This window comes from Podarcis vaucheri (assembly GCF_965113315.1).
Source record: "Podarcis vaucheri genome assembly, chromosome: 18".
Taxonomy (NCBI): domain Eukaryota; kingdom Metazoa; phylum Chordata; class Lepidosauria; order Squamata; family Lacertidae; genus Podarcis; species Podarcis vaucheri.
In genome coordinates, this window is record NC_138756.1 from 12,014,419 (window position 1) to 12,031,138 (window position 16,720).

General features: G+C 48.3%; 2 protein-coding genes across 3 annotated transcripts in view; both read right to left on the reverse strand.

Annotated features, from left to right (window-relative positions):
• Positions 1–1,577: 1,577 nt before the first annotated feature.
• Positions 1,578–16,720, reverse strand: part of PTBP1 (polypyrimidine tract binding protein 1) — a 37,246-nt gene continuing 22,103 nt past the window's right edge. For both annotated transcript variants that reach the window (XM_082206436.1, XM_082206437.1), the window contains 9 exons: positions 15,573–15,683; positions 13,641–13,815; positions 12,560–12,637; positions 10,545–10,693; positions 6,224–6,257; positions 5,572–5,664; positions 4,154–4,370; positions 3,322–3,399; positions 1,578–2,180 (listed from right to left, as the gene is read on the reverse strand). In XM_082206436.1, coding sequence (XP_082062562.1) covers positions 2,048–2,180; positions 3,322–3,399; positions 4,154–4,370; positions 5,572–5,664; positions 6,224–6,257; positions 10,545–10,693; positions 12,560–12,637; positions 13,641–13,815; positions 15,573–15,683 — 1,068 coding nt within the window. In that variant the 3' untranslated portion in view covers positions 1,578–2,047. The remainder of the gene's footprint in view (positions 2,181–3,321; positions 3,400–4,153; positions 4,371–5,571; positions 5,665–6,223; positions 6,258–10,544; positions 10,694–12,559; positions 12,638–13,640; positions 13,816–15,572; positions 15,684–16,720) is intronic.
• Positions 6,797–16,720, reverse strand: part of MISP (mitotic spindle positioning) — a 52,991-nt gene continuing 43,067 nt past the window's right edge. Inside the window, exon 6 of the mRNA XM_082206359.1 lies at positions 6,797–7,050. The gene's annotated coding sequence lies outside the window, so the exon portion shown is untranslated. The remainder of the gene's footprint in view (positions 7,051–16,720) is intronic.

Genomic DNA, 16,720 nt, shown 5'->3' on the forward strand with positions numbered 1-16,720 from the left:
CAAGATTCTTTTCCGCGGATGGTGTTTTTGCGAGGCACAGGGAGGACTATCGGCCAAGAGGCTCTCCCCCCCCCCTTTACGTGGGCGACCCAAGGACAAATCCTGACTCAAAAAGACATCCATACACACCTCCAGCATAGATTGCATCCCCGTGATACTGGGATGGATATATAGATTATTTTAAAAAAAAGATTTAAGACTTTTTTCTTTCCTTTCCAAAACCCACAGTGACAAAAGGGAAAAAAAGCAAGTCGTACAACAGATCCCGCGAAGCAGGGAACGCGCGCGACTTGAGAGACAACACCACATACGTCGAAGAGAAAGAAGAAAAAAAAACGAACAACAGCTTTGGTCCACAATTTGAGGAACTATAACCCTGATATTAAGTACAAAGATTCTGGTTATCTTAAAATCTCACATGAGCCAAGAGGGAAATGTAAGGCAACATCGGAATATAAAGAAGGCAATATATCAACCCGGGAAAGTTGGAGGTCACAGAAGAATTGTGTTTTTAGGTACTATCTTGGTGCAGAGGAAGAAAGCAATTTGCATTTCTTTAAATAATATAGATAAGCTTGGATTATTACAGTAAGATGACTCCTTTTAAATGTGGGTCCTTTCCTTCTCTCGAATTTGCTACTTTAAATACTTCTTCAAAGTACAACGTTAATCTTCGGAAACGACTTCATCTTGATAAAACTAAAATTATGTGCTAGTTGGGGTTTTTTTTTCCAGCTTACGAACGAAGAAAAAAAAAATTACAAGAGTACAGGATACATGGGTAATAGAAAGAGCAGGTTTAGATATATTTATACCATCTATATATAAAAAAAGTTACGCTATTGCATTTTGCATATATAGATATATACGTATGAATTAATTAGAATATTTGGTCAACTGGAAATATTGCTAGGCAAAGGTAAGACTGCATTGTAGAACAAAATTATAGTAGAAAAGGGGTTAAAACAAGAAGCTGAAACTACTAATAGCTTGAGATCGGAGATATATGCTGGTGGTTAAAGGGTGAAATCGAGGTTACAAAGGAATCTGAAACCAACCCTTTTATAGGATGAGGCCCAAATTAAGATTCTGAACACAGATTTGGAGAAGCTGGCTGCTCCGGTTTAACTAATTTACAGTTTCCGCAGCTTTGGGGAATACTTAATGCGAAAAGAGGACTGATGGGGCAAAGGACGCCCCCCCCCAATTCAAGCACAAATACATTATCGGCCCGATTTTTGCGAACTTTGCGGGCTGGAGGAAACCCAACTCAGTCTGCGAGTTAAGATACGTTTTACGCAGAGATATATTAGAGGAAGGTAATGCTTTATCCGCCACCCACCCCCCTCTTCGCAACTTTAAAGAATTTCCCCAATGGCTGCTCCCCCCCCCTTTTATTTTTACAGAAAAAGCTTCTAAGGCACAGGATGCTTGATGCAAGGCTTGGGGGGGAAGGGCTCCCCCCCCAACAAAGGAAGGCATCTGTGTTCAGGAAAAAAATGTATTTTAAGAAAGGGTCAGATTCAAGATAAAAGGCATTGCTGTGAAGCTGGTCAGCTTTCTGGGAATGGGTGGGATTTCGTTATTTTCTTAAGGGGGGGAGAAACTCCCGGAGAGGCTTCTTAACCAAGAACTGTAAACTTCTAAGTTTATGGTTTAGTTTTTTTCTTGGTCAAATCTATTTATAGTCAACCCCACTCACTGCAAGAAAGGTTATAGCGACGTGAATTAAGAACTTGCATTTCTCTTTTTATAAAAAGGAACACCCGGTAAACTGTTTCATCTTTAAAAAAATAAAATCTGTTGTCTTTTTAAGGTCACTTCTGCTGCAATCTCAATCTCTCTCTCTCTCTTTAAAGTGGCTTCTTATTTTGTTTCTGGAATGACGAAAGTTGTCCCACCCCCATGCCGGTGGCCCAGCCCTTGGGGAAAAAGGACGCCGAGGCCACCAGGAAGGGTGGCGACGGCGACGGCTTTTTTTGTTTTGTTTTGTTTTCTCAGTCAGGGTCCATATTCTGCCGCGCGGGCACCTCCGGAAAACCCCCGCCTAGATGGTGGACTTTGAGAAGGAGACGCGCAAGTGGTGGTTTTCGCCCAGGTCGTGGTTGTGGAGGTCGATGAGCGATTGGATGGCCTCGTCGACGGAGCTCATTTGGATGAGAGCCATCTTGCGGTCTTTCCTGCCCGGGGAAACAAAAGCGTTCTGGGTCAGAGAAGGGGGGAGCGCACGCAGAGACCGCGCGTGAGATACTCATTCCAAGTTCAAGGCCAAGGAAGAGAGAGAGGGCAGGAGCAGGCAATCCCGGGGGTGGGGCTGGATGACCTTTGGGGACCCCTTTCCAACTCTGCAGCCCTATGGCAAACATTGAAGAGGGAAGGCTGGCCATTTAGCGGGCTGCCTCACCCTGGGACTAGCCACTCCATTCCAGCTTTTGTGATCTGGACCAAAACCAAGGTTGAATTTGAAATGTGCCCCAAATCAGATTGGGGAAACGATGAACTAGGACTGGGGTCTGCAACCTTTAAGACAAAAAGAGCCACTTGGACCCGTTTCTGAAGGAAAAAAAAAACTGGGAGCCGCAAAACTCGTCATTATAAAAATAACTTTTTTGTCACTTTTTTATGATTTCTTTGTTTGACCCCTCAGAATTACTCCTCCTCATAGAAATAAACGTTAAATTAACAAGTTACCTTTTTGTGTGTGTGTGTTCTTCACTCCCCTTCAAAACAGTGACCAGCGTACATGCACCCTTTCAATGCAGTGACCAGTGTACATGCCCCTTACAATGTAGTGGGCGGGCGGGAAGGAAGGTGACGTCGGGACGGTGCGTGACTAACGCACGCACCGCCCCCATGCGACGTCACAGCCAGTACAGCGCCCGCCACAGTGGGGAGTGTCGGGGCGCACAATGCGCCTCCTCCCCTCGCTAGTATCCGCCCCGGAGCCGCGGCAAAGGTGTAAAAGAGCCACATGCGGCTCCGGAGCCGCGGGTTGCTGACCCCTGAACTAGGGGAATGTTGGTGATCAGGTATGGGGGACCCATCAAAACTGTGTTGCGGCTCCTTCCCTCTGAGGTGTGGGGGAAAGAAGGAGCCTGCAGTCTGAATAACGCTGTAACTAGACTCGCAGGCAACTGGCCCAGTGCAGATACTCATGTCAGGAAAAGGGAAGACATTTCAGAGCCCTGTTCTTAGAGGGCAATCTGCCTGGGCTCTAGGAATGCATCTTAAATTTCTAATGCCGAGCTCATCCGCCCAATGCAACACAGTAGAGTTGCTACCAGCGGCAGCTTCTGCAAGGCAACGGGGATCCACACTTACTGGAAGAATTTGAAGCCTTTCACCATCCCGCCGTTACTGGAGAACAGCAGCTTGAGGTCGTCTTCGATTATCGAAGGCCTGCGGGAACAGAAAGGGAATATGATTAGGCTACGGTCCAGGCTCTGGAGTTGCTTCACACATTCAAAGGGCCCAATTTAACAATCTCTGGAAAAATCAACATGAAATTCACTGCTTGCTACACATCGAGAGACAAAAATGTATCACATAAATGATGGAGATGTGGAGAAGGAGTGGGCTCTATGTTGCACGTGTGGTAGACATGCAAAAAAATTAAGGAGTTCTGGGATTAAATATATATGGAACTCAAAAAAACGCTTAAGGTTTCATTTACAAAAAATAACAACCCAGAGGCTTTCCTTCTTGGAATATAAGGTCCTGATATACCAACAAATGTCTTCCAAAGCAACTCCTCTATTCCGAACTTCAAAACGGAAAGTGTAATGCTGGTGGGTCAACAAAAGAGGTTCAAAGACTCTCTCAAGGCAAATCTTAAAAAAATGGAGTATAAACACCAACAACTGGGAAACACTGGCCTGCGAGCGCTCCAGTTGGAGAACAGCCTTGACCAAAGGTGTCGTGGGCTTTGAAGACACTCGAACTCAGGACAAGAGGGAGAAAGGTGCTAAGAGGAAGGCACACTTGGCAAACCCTCACTAGGATCAACTCCGGCCCGGAAACCAATGTCCCCACTGTGGAAGGACATGGGGATCCAGAACTGGCCTCCACAGTCACTTACGGACTCACTGCTAGAACCGTGTTCATGGAAGGCAATCTTACTCAGCTACGAGGGATCGCCAAAGCAACGACTTACGGAATATTGGAGAGATGGAGGGTGGCGGAAGGGGGAAAAATGTTTTGGAAGTTCTTGGAGCCTGGCTTCTTGAAACGGTGGAGGGGAGAGTTGCCGTAGTCCTTGGTCAGCCCCTGGTCTTCCTGCCCTTCGCGGGGCAATTGTACCGTCTGATGCTTTGACAGAGTGATGCGGATGGGCTTTCCGTGAAGCTTTTGACCATTGAGGTGGCTCATGGCTGGAGAGAGAGAGAAAGAGAGTGCGTGTTAAGGAAACGATGGGGCTGTATCTATGTTCAGAGGGCAGAGCAGACCCAGATGTGCCCCACAAAAGGTTTTTTTTGGGGGGAGGCAAGAGGAAACGCTGGAGAAACACCCCACCCCCAACCCCAGGTGCTGATCGTAAGCTAGAGAAACCAACAGTCTGGCTTTGCTGAAATGCCCAGGGGCAGAGGAACGGTGGTGGTCGCATCAAACTAATGTATTTTTCGCTCTGTAAGACGCACCTAGTTTTCGGAGGAGGAAAACAAGGAAAAATATATATTCTGAATCTCAGAAGCCAGAACAGCAAGAGGGATCGCTGCGCAGCGAAAGCAGCAATCCCTCCTGCTGTTCTGGCTTCTGGGATAGCTGCGCAGCCTGCATTCGCCCCATAAGATGCACACGCATTTCCCCTTACTTTTTAGGAGGGAAAAAGTGAGTCTTATAGAGCAAAAAATACGGTAACTCTTACTCACAGCAGACCCACTGAGATTAACGGACCAAGGTGGTGCTGAGAGCTCTGTGGGAAATGGCAGAAATCGCCTCCCGACTTTCCCAAATGCAAAACCCCACTGCTTCTCTGTCCCTCCTGTGGATCGAAGGAGCCCTTCCAATTGCAGGAGGGCAACTCTGGATCCAACCCCTTTGCGTTGGCTGGAGCAATTTTACCCTACACACGGGCCCCTAAATCTTCAGTATGTATCTACAGGAGCCGGGCAAAAATGATTCTCCTCAACCAGACCTTTGGCTGATTCCATGGCCTTTTCGATCTATCTGTTGCAGGGGATGGGGGCTCTTGTTCTCATATTGTTTTGCTATCTATTTGGTGGCTTCACAATTGTATTCTTATGTTGTGAAGCGTCCCACAATCTTAAGCTGAACGGGCAGGACAGTGGTACCTTGGTTCTTGAACGTAATCCGTTCTGGGAGTCCGTTCGACTCCCGAAACCGTTCGAAAACCAAGAAAAGCATTTGCAAGCTGGAATACTTACTTCCGGGTCTGCGGCCTTCGGGAGCCAAGCCTGTTCAAGGACCAAGGTACCACTGTATACAAATTTAGGAAACAGCAACACAGAAGGCAGCTCCCTTTGTTAGCGCCACTACTATTCCCCAACGTTCAGAGAAGAGGGGATTAATAATAATAAATAATAATAATAATAATAAATTATTATTCTTTACCCAGCTGGGCTTGATTGCCATCTGCCATTTGAACCAAGGCGTTTTCTTTCTTATTGAACAAGATCTTCACTCTCTGCACATCACCATACACGCCTTGGGAGGAAGCAAGGGAAGAGGGGGCGGTGGTGGAAAAAAGGAGGTTATCAAGGACGAAATCCGCTTGCCTCTAGCCCAAAATCCAATCAAGGCACTTCCAAACCCCCCACATTGCTCTCACTCCCGCTTGAAAGTTGGGTTTTGCTCTGCTGGGGATACATCTTGACCCAGCAGCAGAAAAAAAAGTGGAACGATCTTTAGGTGGAGTTATAAAACACATGTTTTATCTTGTGTGGGGGGGGGGAGTAGTGGCCCCAAAAAGTGACCCGTGGAGGCCAGGAGGGGCAAATCTGCACATGCTCTCTCTTCCTGACCCAACGAAACAGGCATGCAAAGCAATCAAAACCATGCACGATGATGTACGAAACAAAAAAATGATTTAAAAACGGGGGAAATAACTAAAGCTAGGGTAACGCAAATAATAAAAAAGCATCCGATCGAAGCGGCAAAACCCATCCCGCCGCCCCTTCCCCACCCCCCACCGAAAAGCAAAACCTCAAAGTGAAATAATAACATTTTTAAAAAGGTAATAAAAAAAGTGTGAATGATAACGTACCGAAAAGAATAAAGAGGCATTGGGGTGTAACTCTCTTTAGAGAACAGCAGAGGCAAGGCAGCGGAGAGACAGGGAAGAGGTAAGGAATCGGAGGGGAGAGCGAAGGTTGCGTAAATCGTCGACAACGAAGGAAAGGTAGAGTCCCCGCAGGAAATGGCGAAATTGGTTGATGGATGATGAAGTTTTCAAGATGGTTAATATTGAAGGGCAGGTTGGTTTCCGAAGAGCAGGAAGGTTTTTTTTTGTTTGTTTGTTTTGGTTTGAGGGGGGTATTTTTTTAAAAAAATATATAAAAAATATATTTGTTTCAAGCAACAACAGGAAGCAGAAGTACCGTGCAGTCAGTTGGCAAAGAAATTCCGGATCGGGGGAGAAGGGGGGAAAAAAATAATAATAATTGAGGGATGGGGGTGGAGAGAAAAGGAAAAAAAAAAGTAGCAAAAAACATAGGTCAGTAAATACATAAAAGAAATATGTAGTGTTCCATCAGTAAAAGATTTATAGATTTCTAAAAAACGTACAATACTTCGGTTTTACAGAGGAAAAACTAGTTAATAGGTTGTGGTTGGTTGGTTTTTGGTTTTTTTTGTTTAAACCTAGTGGAACACAACAGTAAAAAGAAGAGCACTTTACTTAAGTAAGGTATAACTAAGAGGGAGAGGCAGTATTGCAACAGAGGGATTCACAGGCAAGAGGACAAACTCCGGATCGTGACCACATATAACAGTCACGTGGGGTGACAAGGGAGGCAGGTTTTCAAAAGGGTCCAGGTCAGCCTCCAGGACACAAGTACGTTTCTGAGCACAATTCAAAGTGTTGGTGCTGGCCTTGAAAGCCCTAAACGGCCCAGTAGACCTGAAGGAGCGTCTCCAGCCCGGACACCGGGGTCCCTCTCCCGAGGGCCTTCAGGCGGTTCCCTCCCTGCGAGAAGCCGTTACGGGGAACCGGGCAGAGGGCCTTCTCGGTGGTGGCTCCCTCCCTGTGGAACGCCCTCCCACCAGATGCCAAAGAGAACAACAACTACCAGACTTTTAGAAGACATCTGAAGGCAGCCCCGTTTAGGGAAGCTTTTAATGCTCAATAGGTTATTGTGTTTTAATATTCTGTTGGAAGCTGCCCAGAGTTGCTGGGGAAACCCAGCCAGATGGGCGGGGTATAAATTATTATTATTATTCCCCAGATGTTGCCAGGTTGTAACGCTAACCACCCCTGGAGACTTGGCCAAACTGACTGGGGACAATGGGAGGACCCTCGTGCCAACAGCATCTGGGGGACGCCACAAAAGGCCTGCCCCACTGAACCCCTTTTCAGTACGGCAGGCTGTGATGATGGAGGCGGCCTGAGTTCAGCATTCTTTGTAAGCCAGGGAGTTGCCTGGTGGAGCTCGCATTTCCCCTGAGCGCAACTGAGCTTTCCCCCCTTCCGCTTACAAAAAGGTTCCCCGACTCGACGCCAGGAAACTCCAGCGCAGGAACTGATCAAGGTTTGGAGAAGGGTCTGCGGACTAGCCACCTGCCATATCGATACTGGTGGGTCCTGGTGGTGGTGGTGGTGGTGGGGAACGGGAGGATTCCCTCTGGAGAACACTGCCTCTCCAAACAGTATGCACAGATTAAGTTTCTACAACACTGATTATACAAGCAATGGAAAAAATAAAAAGGTCGAGGAGACGTTAGTTCACAGCTTCACTACAGGTATCGAGGTTTTTAGCCCAAAAGGAGAGAAGCTGGATGGATGAGGGAGCGTCGAAGGAACATACACGCAAGAGGCGAGAGGAGCTGCTCAGCAATTCGCCTAAGGGACAGGCAAAAGCACCAGGGCTTTTCAAGAGAACGTGGCGGCCACGTTTTGAGATTGGAGGTGCAGAGTTTTGCAGGCAACGACACAGCCGATGGCTGTGCTTGCATGGGCTTCCTGGGAAACAACTGCGGCACAAAAAATGGGCAGCTGCGTTCAGATTCTGTAACTCCTTCTCCTCTCCCTAAAGACTCTCAGACTCCTAGCGTATAATGCAGTTTTCTGGTAGAGGTGTCGATCGCCCTGAGGCCATTCTGCCACCAGGCGGTCCTACCCACCTGTCGAAAGTCGGCCAGCAGGGTTGAGGGGGTGGTTAAAAGACCTGGCCTGCCGGGCCAAAAAAAGGCTGCTCGCCTCCACTCTAAAAGAGGGCAATGATCAGGGTTACCTCCATCCTGCCTCATAGCATCCCTATGCCCCAAATGGTTTCTCTCTCAAGGAAGTGGATTGTGGCGGAACAACCGGCTTATTGTTCATTGGACATTTCGCTGATTTTTACATTCTGTGGCAGAACCCCACTAACTGCTTAATGGTATGTTTTAACCCACCTCCCTGCTTTCCCCCCTGTGATTTATACTATAACGGCCCTTTGGCTACAAGCAGCAAGAATGCGGCTAAGTCCCTTGCATGCTCCTCCTAGCCAATGTTGTTTCCAACAGGCTCAAGAATTCAAGGATCTATCTGGGAGCTCAACGCTGCACTCTCTCTGGTCTGTCACTTCAGGGGAGCTACTCAAGGCAGACCACCCCTCCATGCCCTCTTTTGCTAGTGAATGAGGAGAGGGGTTTCTAGTTGCCAGGGCTCAAGGTCCCATCAGGCTGAAGACTAAGGGTTAGTTCCAGTGTTCGTGACAATCAGAGTAAAAAGGTAAAGGGACCCCTGACCATTAGGTCCAGTCATGACCGACTCTGGGGTTGCGGCGCTCATCTCGCTTTACTGGCCGAGGGAGCCGGCGTACAGCTTCCGGGTCATGTGGCCAGCATAACTAAGCTGCTTCTGGAGAACCAGAGCAGCGCACGGAAACGCTGTTTACCTTCCCACCAGAGCGGTACCTATTTATCTACTTTGACGTGCTTTCAAACTGCTAGGTTGGCAGGAGCAGGGACCGAGCAACGGAACTCACCCCGTCGCGGGGATTCGAACCGCCGACCTTCTGATCGGTAAGCCCTAGGCTCTGTGGTTTAACTCACAGCGCCACTCGCGTCTCCTGTGATTTTTCATTCCTACACTGAATCTCTTCTGGGCATCTCCTAAAAACCTTTTTTGTTTAGGCGAAAGCTTACACATTAAGTTGATGAATTGCTGGCAGCACCTCATGCTCTGAAAAAAGCAGTTATAGTGGACAGAAAAAGACATAGCAAAACAGATTGAGATTGGTTATTTTCCTATTAAGTTTTTTTTTTTAATTTTATAGTGGTTCTCTCATCCATGTCTCTGCTTTGGAGCTTCTGAAACAACCAAGATAAGCAGAAATCCAAGATTCTGGCCACAGCCTTGTCAGTTTCAAGCACCGGGGGGGCTCAAGCAATGTACACAAACACATTGCAATAACACCTGAATGCAATTTCACAGAAACCCACTTCAAAGGCAAAGTGGGTCCCTGCTGAATTGCATCCTTTTATTTTACACAGAAAATACCAGGCTTCGTTTTTTGTTTGCCTCGAGAGCCTCAGTTTGCAAGGCAGCCAAATGTTCCAACTCAAAAAAGGGGGAAAGGGGGGTGGGGTGGGAATGTTAAAATGGAACTTAAAAATGTTTTTAAAAGTTAAGGAGCAAAAATTAAGTAAGGCACAACAACACCAACAACTTTAAAGGAATTTCGGTCAAAGGTGGGAATGTACCAATGCATGACAAAGGAAATATATAACTTGCAAAAGGTAAAATGAAGCTAAAGCTGGCAAGGGGAGGGGAGGGCAAGGAATTAAGATACCCATGAAGGGGACAGAAGCCACATCGTCACTCCAACTGAAGAGTTCTTAAAAAGTCATGACATGCCAAAGGGAAAAACCAAAGGGGAGGATCTGGGCTACTGTGAGGTCGACCCAAGTAGAGACAAAAGCTTAGCGGGAGATTTCACATTCTGAATTTTTTGCTGTTGGGAGTGAGAGCAGACCAGCTAAACCTTTGCGCTTGGTAAGGCAAGGAAGAAGGCAATGGTTTATAAAGGCTTCCACCTGTGTCTCTTTTAAGTCAGGGATGGGAAACCTCTGGCAATAGGAATTGGGGGTCCAGCAATGTCTGGGGAGCGGCAGCTTCACCCCCCTTCTTGCTTTAAGTCACCCACTTAAGAATTACACCAGGCTGCCCGTTCATTCCCCCCTCATTTTATCGCATTCCAGTTCAAAGAAAGGAAAGGTGTTTGGCATTGTGACGCTTCAGCGTTAAAGTATTTCGTGAGAAGCGACTGGAGAGATAGGCGAGAGCAGAAAGTAACTGGAAGAAGCAAAAGTAAATAATAATATAGATATATATATATATGAGATAGTAAAGTTGGACAGAAGATGATTACAAGGCTTCCACTAACCTCGGCGTTCAAATTGCTAACCAGCAGAACGGAGTTCCCACCCCCGGAAAGGCCGGGAATTGCAATCCGCCCTGCGGCTGCTGCGGCGGCCGCTGCTGAAGGGATCCCCAAAGGAGCAAGAGCTCCGTGTACATTGGGGACTGAGAGGCCTGGAAAAATTAAAGCGTATTAACCAGTGAATGGAAGTCCACAGCGCATCCTCGGCCGACACCCCGTGGGGCTGACCCACGGTGCTTCTTTGGAGAGAGGGGGTTTGCGTCTCGGCGCCCCCATCCTCCCTCAACGCAAAGGGCCACAGAGCCTCTCCAGTTCTGCATTTGTGCTCTCGGGCTTCTGGCAAGAGTTGGGGGGTGGGGAAGGCATTTTTCTCTCTCCTTGGGTGCTGGGGGGGGGGGCAACCAGACAAGCTCTAGGTGTGTCTGGTTTCCGAACTGGATTCAGCAACATTCCACGGGTTTATCTAAAGCAAAAAATTCCACCACTGGGGAGAGAAGCAGGGGAAAGGGGGGTGCGACACACACAAAAAGCGGTGCATTCCTAAGGGGTCTTTCCACCAATACATGCCTGGAAGTGCCTCATTCAGTCGGATCATGCACATACCAAACCACAGCTGTGTGCATTCCAGGCATTTTAAAAATATATATATATACGCACATATATATTCTACAAGGGTTTCGTTTTCAGAAGGGGGCCTTTCAAAAGCAGGCGTCCGAACACCAGCTTGTTTGAAGAGCCCCCTTGCGTGTTACCACTCGTCAAAATTCCTCGCTCGAAAGGCACGTTTTACCTGTTGTACGCCACAGCACACAAATAAGGGGGGGGGCTGGCTGGTTCTGCCGTTTTCCCATGGGATTACACCACGGGCAGGGAGAGACAGGTACAGGGGCCGAGCATTATCAATATATGCGCACCGTCACACAGACACCGCCCCCCCCCGGACTGCCGTTATGCGCAGCAAGCTTCAGAAACAAAGAATCTCACCCTCGATTGCCTAGACACTTACACCAACTGCTACTAGGGTCCTTACCCCAAAAGCAGCAGTGAATCTCAGGACGGTCTGTGATCCTTCCCACCCCCCAAAATTCTGCCCTTGGTAACCCCGTCCAAATTTCTTCGTACAAATTTCCTTTGGCCAAATATCTGTTTGCTGCCATACAAAAGCCGAACCCTTAGTGGCCGGCAGAGTACGGGCAGGATCGTACCCACGAGGACGTTGGCACACTTGGGGGAAATCTCCCAGATTTTGCAAGTAGTACAAAAAAAAGGACTTTGGGGAAATAGAGGGAGCCTCTGGCTATGGAATGCTGAGCATCTGTTGGGGAAACAAATACAGATTTGTTTTTTTGGGGGGAGAGAATATCCTGGAAGGGGGGGCAATGCTAGCTGGCACCCCTAAAAAGGAACACTCCACGCCACAGCATTTTGCCCTGGCTTCCCCCTGCTGCAGCTTTCTTAGCTTTTCAAGTTATATACAAAAGCCTTTTGCCTTGAGTGTAATTCTAGCCATCTCTCCTTGCTCATTTTGGATGGCCGCTTAAGTATTCACTGGGCTTAAGTATTCACTTAAGTATTCGCCCAGAGTGGCTGGGGAAACTCAGCCAGATGGGCGGGGTATAAATAATAATAAATAATTATTATTATTACTTCTGTGCGGTTCCTACCCACCTCCTCTTTGTGAGATCAGTGTTGGGATGTTAAAAAGAGAGGAAACCAGCCCTAATAACCAAAGAGGAAATTTGGGGATCTTCAAGGATGACAACTATTTTTTTTAAAAAAAACCAAACCAGGGGCTTAAATGCTGAAACCCCGAGGTCTGCCTAACGCAGATTATGTTCAAAGACTTTGTAATCTCTTCCTTTCCTCAGCTCCCCAGACGGGTTGCCCCTGATCTGCTGGCTTCGTTTTGGACTCTTAGAGACCGTAAGGGTGAAGGGGAAGGAGCTGCCGGCATCTGTACGGCAGAACCGTGCGAGCGGCGTTTGGGAAAAGGCAGCAGCCTCAAAAAGGAGCAGTACCTGCAGCCTGAGGAATCGCAAAAGCGGGTGGGAAGCCGGCCCCTGTGTAAGGAGAGGCAGAAATGATCCCTGGAGCACCTACAAAAATAAAAAGAAGGAACAAGGGGACCTGTTATTTAGGTTTCGTACGGATCAGAAAGGGGCAGCAAGAATGATGTCGCAGACTTACAAAGCAGCAGTCTTTAAGCGTCATGCAAGCTAAAGGGGGAAACTGCGCCCCCCATCAGTTCTGGGTGCCTTCCCTGGGAGACCCAACAAAACGAACCTTGTCTCAAGGGGACAGAGGTTAGCCACCCCTGCTGTAAAACAACAGTTTGCAACTCACTCTCCCGCACTGAGCATACCCACAACTTTACTTATACAAAGCTAAGGCACATACATTTTGCATCTGCCTCACTAAACAATCTTATTTCTGACTAAACATGGAGTTTTAATTACAGTCGTACCCTGGAAGTCAAACGGAATCCATTCTGGAAGTCCGTTCGACTTCCAAAATGTTCGGAAACCAAAGCATGGCTCCTGACTGGCTGCAGGAAACTCCTGCAGCCAATCAGAAGCCCCGCCAGACGTTCGGCTTCCAAAAATCGTTTGCAAACCGGAACAGTCACTTCCGGGTTTGCGGCGTTCAGGAGTCAAAACGTCTGAGAACTAAGCTGTTTGAAGACCAAGGTACGACTGTATTCCTAGAATTCTGCCCACCCTAGTGTCAAAAATTAAAGGACGTTTTGCATTAAAGGGTCATGCTTCCTGTAAGATCTATTTTGTTGGCTGCCATGAGATTAGGATACTGGACAAATCCAGCAGGGGTCTATTCTTCCAAGCTGGACACATAAAGGGAACTTGCAGCCACTGTCACTTTTCATGCCTTGCTATGGCGATGACTCTCTACAACCACCCTGTAGGGTAGGCCATTACTACTGCCACTATGACAGGCAGGCGGAAAAGGGCTGAAGCTAAGAGCAGCTTGCCCCCCAGTCTCTGAATCTACAGCTAAGGGGAGCTTTGGAAAACTCTTCCCAGTTCACAGCATGTTTCCGAAGCCAATCCTCACCCCCATCACACGCCCCAACCCGCCCCTCACCAAAAGCAGCTGCCATGGTCTGGTCGAGGGAGGGCTGGCTGTCTCCAGAAGGCAGATCTGGCCGGGTATAGTCCCTGCTCTTGTCGTTGTTGTATTTCACGTTGAGGCTGGTGAGCTTGGAGAAGTCGATGCGGAGTGTGCAGCAGGCGTTGTAGATGTTTTGTCCGTCGAGAGACTGCCGGGGGGGGGGGGGGACGAGAGGAAGAGAGCCAAAAGGACAGGTTAGGTTCAAGCTAACCAGGGTGCTTCGGGAAAAGACCGCTGCTTGTCTTGGATGTGTAACTTGGGGAAATAATCAAAGGCGAATGCCTGAGGAGCGCATTTGCACTCTCTGTAAAACAGTACTTGAGTACGTCCCCCTATGAGGAATGATCCTTGTTGGGTCTCTCGGGGTTGATGATTAGAAAAAAAGAAAACACACCTTTGCAAGGTGGGAGCCCAACGTCAAAGCCCGCATCTCTCCCAAAAGACTATGTGCGGCATGATTAGGCCATTTCCCCTTTTCATTCTGTTTCCAACTGAAACTGTCTCATTTACAAACCCGCCTGGGCAATTTAGACCTCTTATCTCTCTGCCTCTTATCGGTAACTTAATCGCCACCAGCATCCTGCAAGCTTGCAGTTCACACAAACATATATACATATGCAGAAATCAATGCCTTAATTTTCGACCGGTCCCATGTTTGCTCCCAGATGGGGCAGAAACACAACCGCCCAAGTTTGCTATTAAGGTAAAATGACGCTGATTCTAAAAACAAAAGTGATTTATAGTTTCTGAATTTGCATGCGGCCTATTAAAAACATCCGGTGTGTTTTAGCTGCCAATTCAGACCTCGCAATGGTCTGAACCAGGCATGTCCAAAGTCTGTTCTGGGGGTCTAATCCGGCGGTCGATGAATTCCGAACAAAAATCAGCAACTTCAATCCTAAAAAAAAGCTCAACAACTTTGGTCGGCCCTCACGCATGCTCACTTCATCAAATCTGGCCCTTCACGAACCCTTGTTTAACGGGATGCCTGGATTGGGCTGAGGCGAGGCCTCCCTGCCAATTCAAACTCCAGAGCTCTTCTTTGAAGAGACGCAGCGGGGTCTAAGATTGTGCCTGTTACATCTGTGCGTCTCGAGAGACAACGGAGTCCACCTAGTGACCTCCCCAGGTGTAGTGGGCTGCCTAGACGACAACCCCCCCCCCCGGCCTTGCTGATGTGGTCCAAAGGAAAGCAGAGAAAGACGTTTGTCACGGGCTTGGCTGCCGAAGGAGCCTGAGGGCGGCGCACAAGGCACCATCCAACCCCCTTAGGGACTCCATTCCCGATTTGTGTGGAGTTTACTCCCATACCTTTCCTTCTCCCGAAGATACCCCATAAAGGCAGCAGAGGTTTATGACCAGCATTCTCCTCCACCAGGTTGACAAGCCCCACCTGCCCCTCACTTCCCTTTACAGCAAGGGTAGCCAACTCCCAAGAGACTGCAATCTACTCTCGGGGTTAAAGGCTGGCAGTGATCTACCCCCTTTTTTTGGGTTCAGGTCAAAGTTGTTGAGCTTTTTAAGGGAGGAGGATAGCCCCGTTTTTTAGGGCTTCAGAGCAGAAACGCTGAGCTTTTCTTAGACGTGCCTGCTCTACAGCATGTGCAGAAACCGCCTTCTTGACTGACTCTTGGTCTTGTCTGCTCACTCCACCAGAGCATGCAGGAGAAGCCCCTAACCCAACAAGGGTTTAAGACCCAGCGGTTCCCCTCATCTGGTTCAGCCGGCCAGTCGATGCTTTTCCCTGGGTGTGGCCGCTGTAACATGCCAACAGCTTCCAGGAGCCACAGGTGAGAGCACCCGTGTTTAGGCATGCTTTACCGTGCTTCTCCTGAACAGCTGCCTCTTGCAACATGTGTTGCGGCAGATTCGAGACCGGAAGGAGCCACGCAAAGCCGGACTCACCAGTTTGGCGTGCTGGGCGCTCATCGGGTCTGCATACTGCAACAGCGCCTGGAACTGGTTGTTCTTTGTGAAGGTGATGATTTTCAGCACGGTGCCAAACTTGGAGAAAATCTGCGTGCGCACAAAACAGAAAAGTCGCCTGAAGTAAACTCTGGAAGTTGCGTTTTGGGCCCAGACTGAAACTCTCCGTTTTGAAAGCATGAAAGCAACGCAGCAGGAAGACTGCAGCTGCTATGGATCTGCCAATTTGCCCAAGGCGCTTATGAAATTTCACAGCAGAAAAGAAAAAAATGGTAAGGAATGCTCTCCTCCCGACTTGCCTCAGCAGGCAGATCAGAGGCCCCAAAGCCCCAGATTGTGCCTGGCAACACTAGAGGGCAGCAGAGGTGTGTTTTAAGGAAACCTACAAATATTTCTGCTTCTGGAGTGTCTACGGTGAACAGCTGGAGCCTGGGCTCTGTTGCAAGGGCAGGAAGTGAAGAGCACGTCGCCCACAGAGGCTTTTGTGACTTTTTAAAACAAGAGGACCACCCAGAGCAGGATGAGACCTAATGGCAAATGGGGCCAGGGAAAGGAAAGGGGCTCATTTCCCATCTGACAGGAAAGGGAGGAGTTTTTTTTGCATATAAGCAAATGTCAAGTGTGTGCAGCCGAGATGGGAGCTCCTTGAACCCTTATCTGGGAGAGCTGAGCGAAGAAGCCAAGCTTTGCGCAAGGAGTTAATGTGTCACAAGCAGCTTCAAGCACAGTTAACTTTTGAAAACGCGTTTCGACCTTTAGAACCACACTTTCAGAAGCCTACACCTTGCTCTCCCCCAAAAGGCACAGCCAGAAAATGCAAGCTCAACTCCTCCTGTTCTCTGTCCTGAAAAGAAAAGAGCAGAACTCTAGGACTTTGCACCCAGTCGCAGAAAATCTGCTGAAATTAAAAGGCACGCCTCGTCCACGGGCCTAGTCAGAGACAAATTTAGTTGGGTGCACAGGCCTCTATGCAGATACCAAGACTTGCAGGACAAGGAAAACAGGCCCACAAACAAAACTCAAATGTGGGCAGAGAAAAAGAGCTTTCTTTGCCGCCCCACAGCCCCATTTTCTCTTTAATTCTCTTCCCTCGCAAGCCCCTACATGGCCAGAACACCGGGTGATCT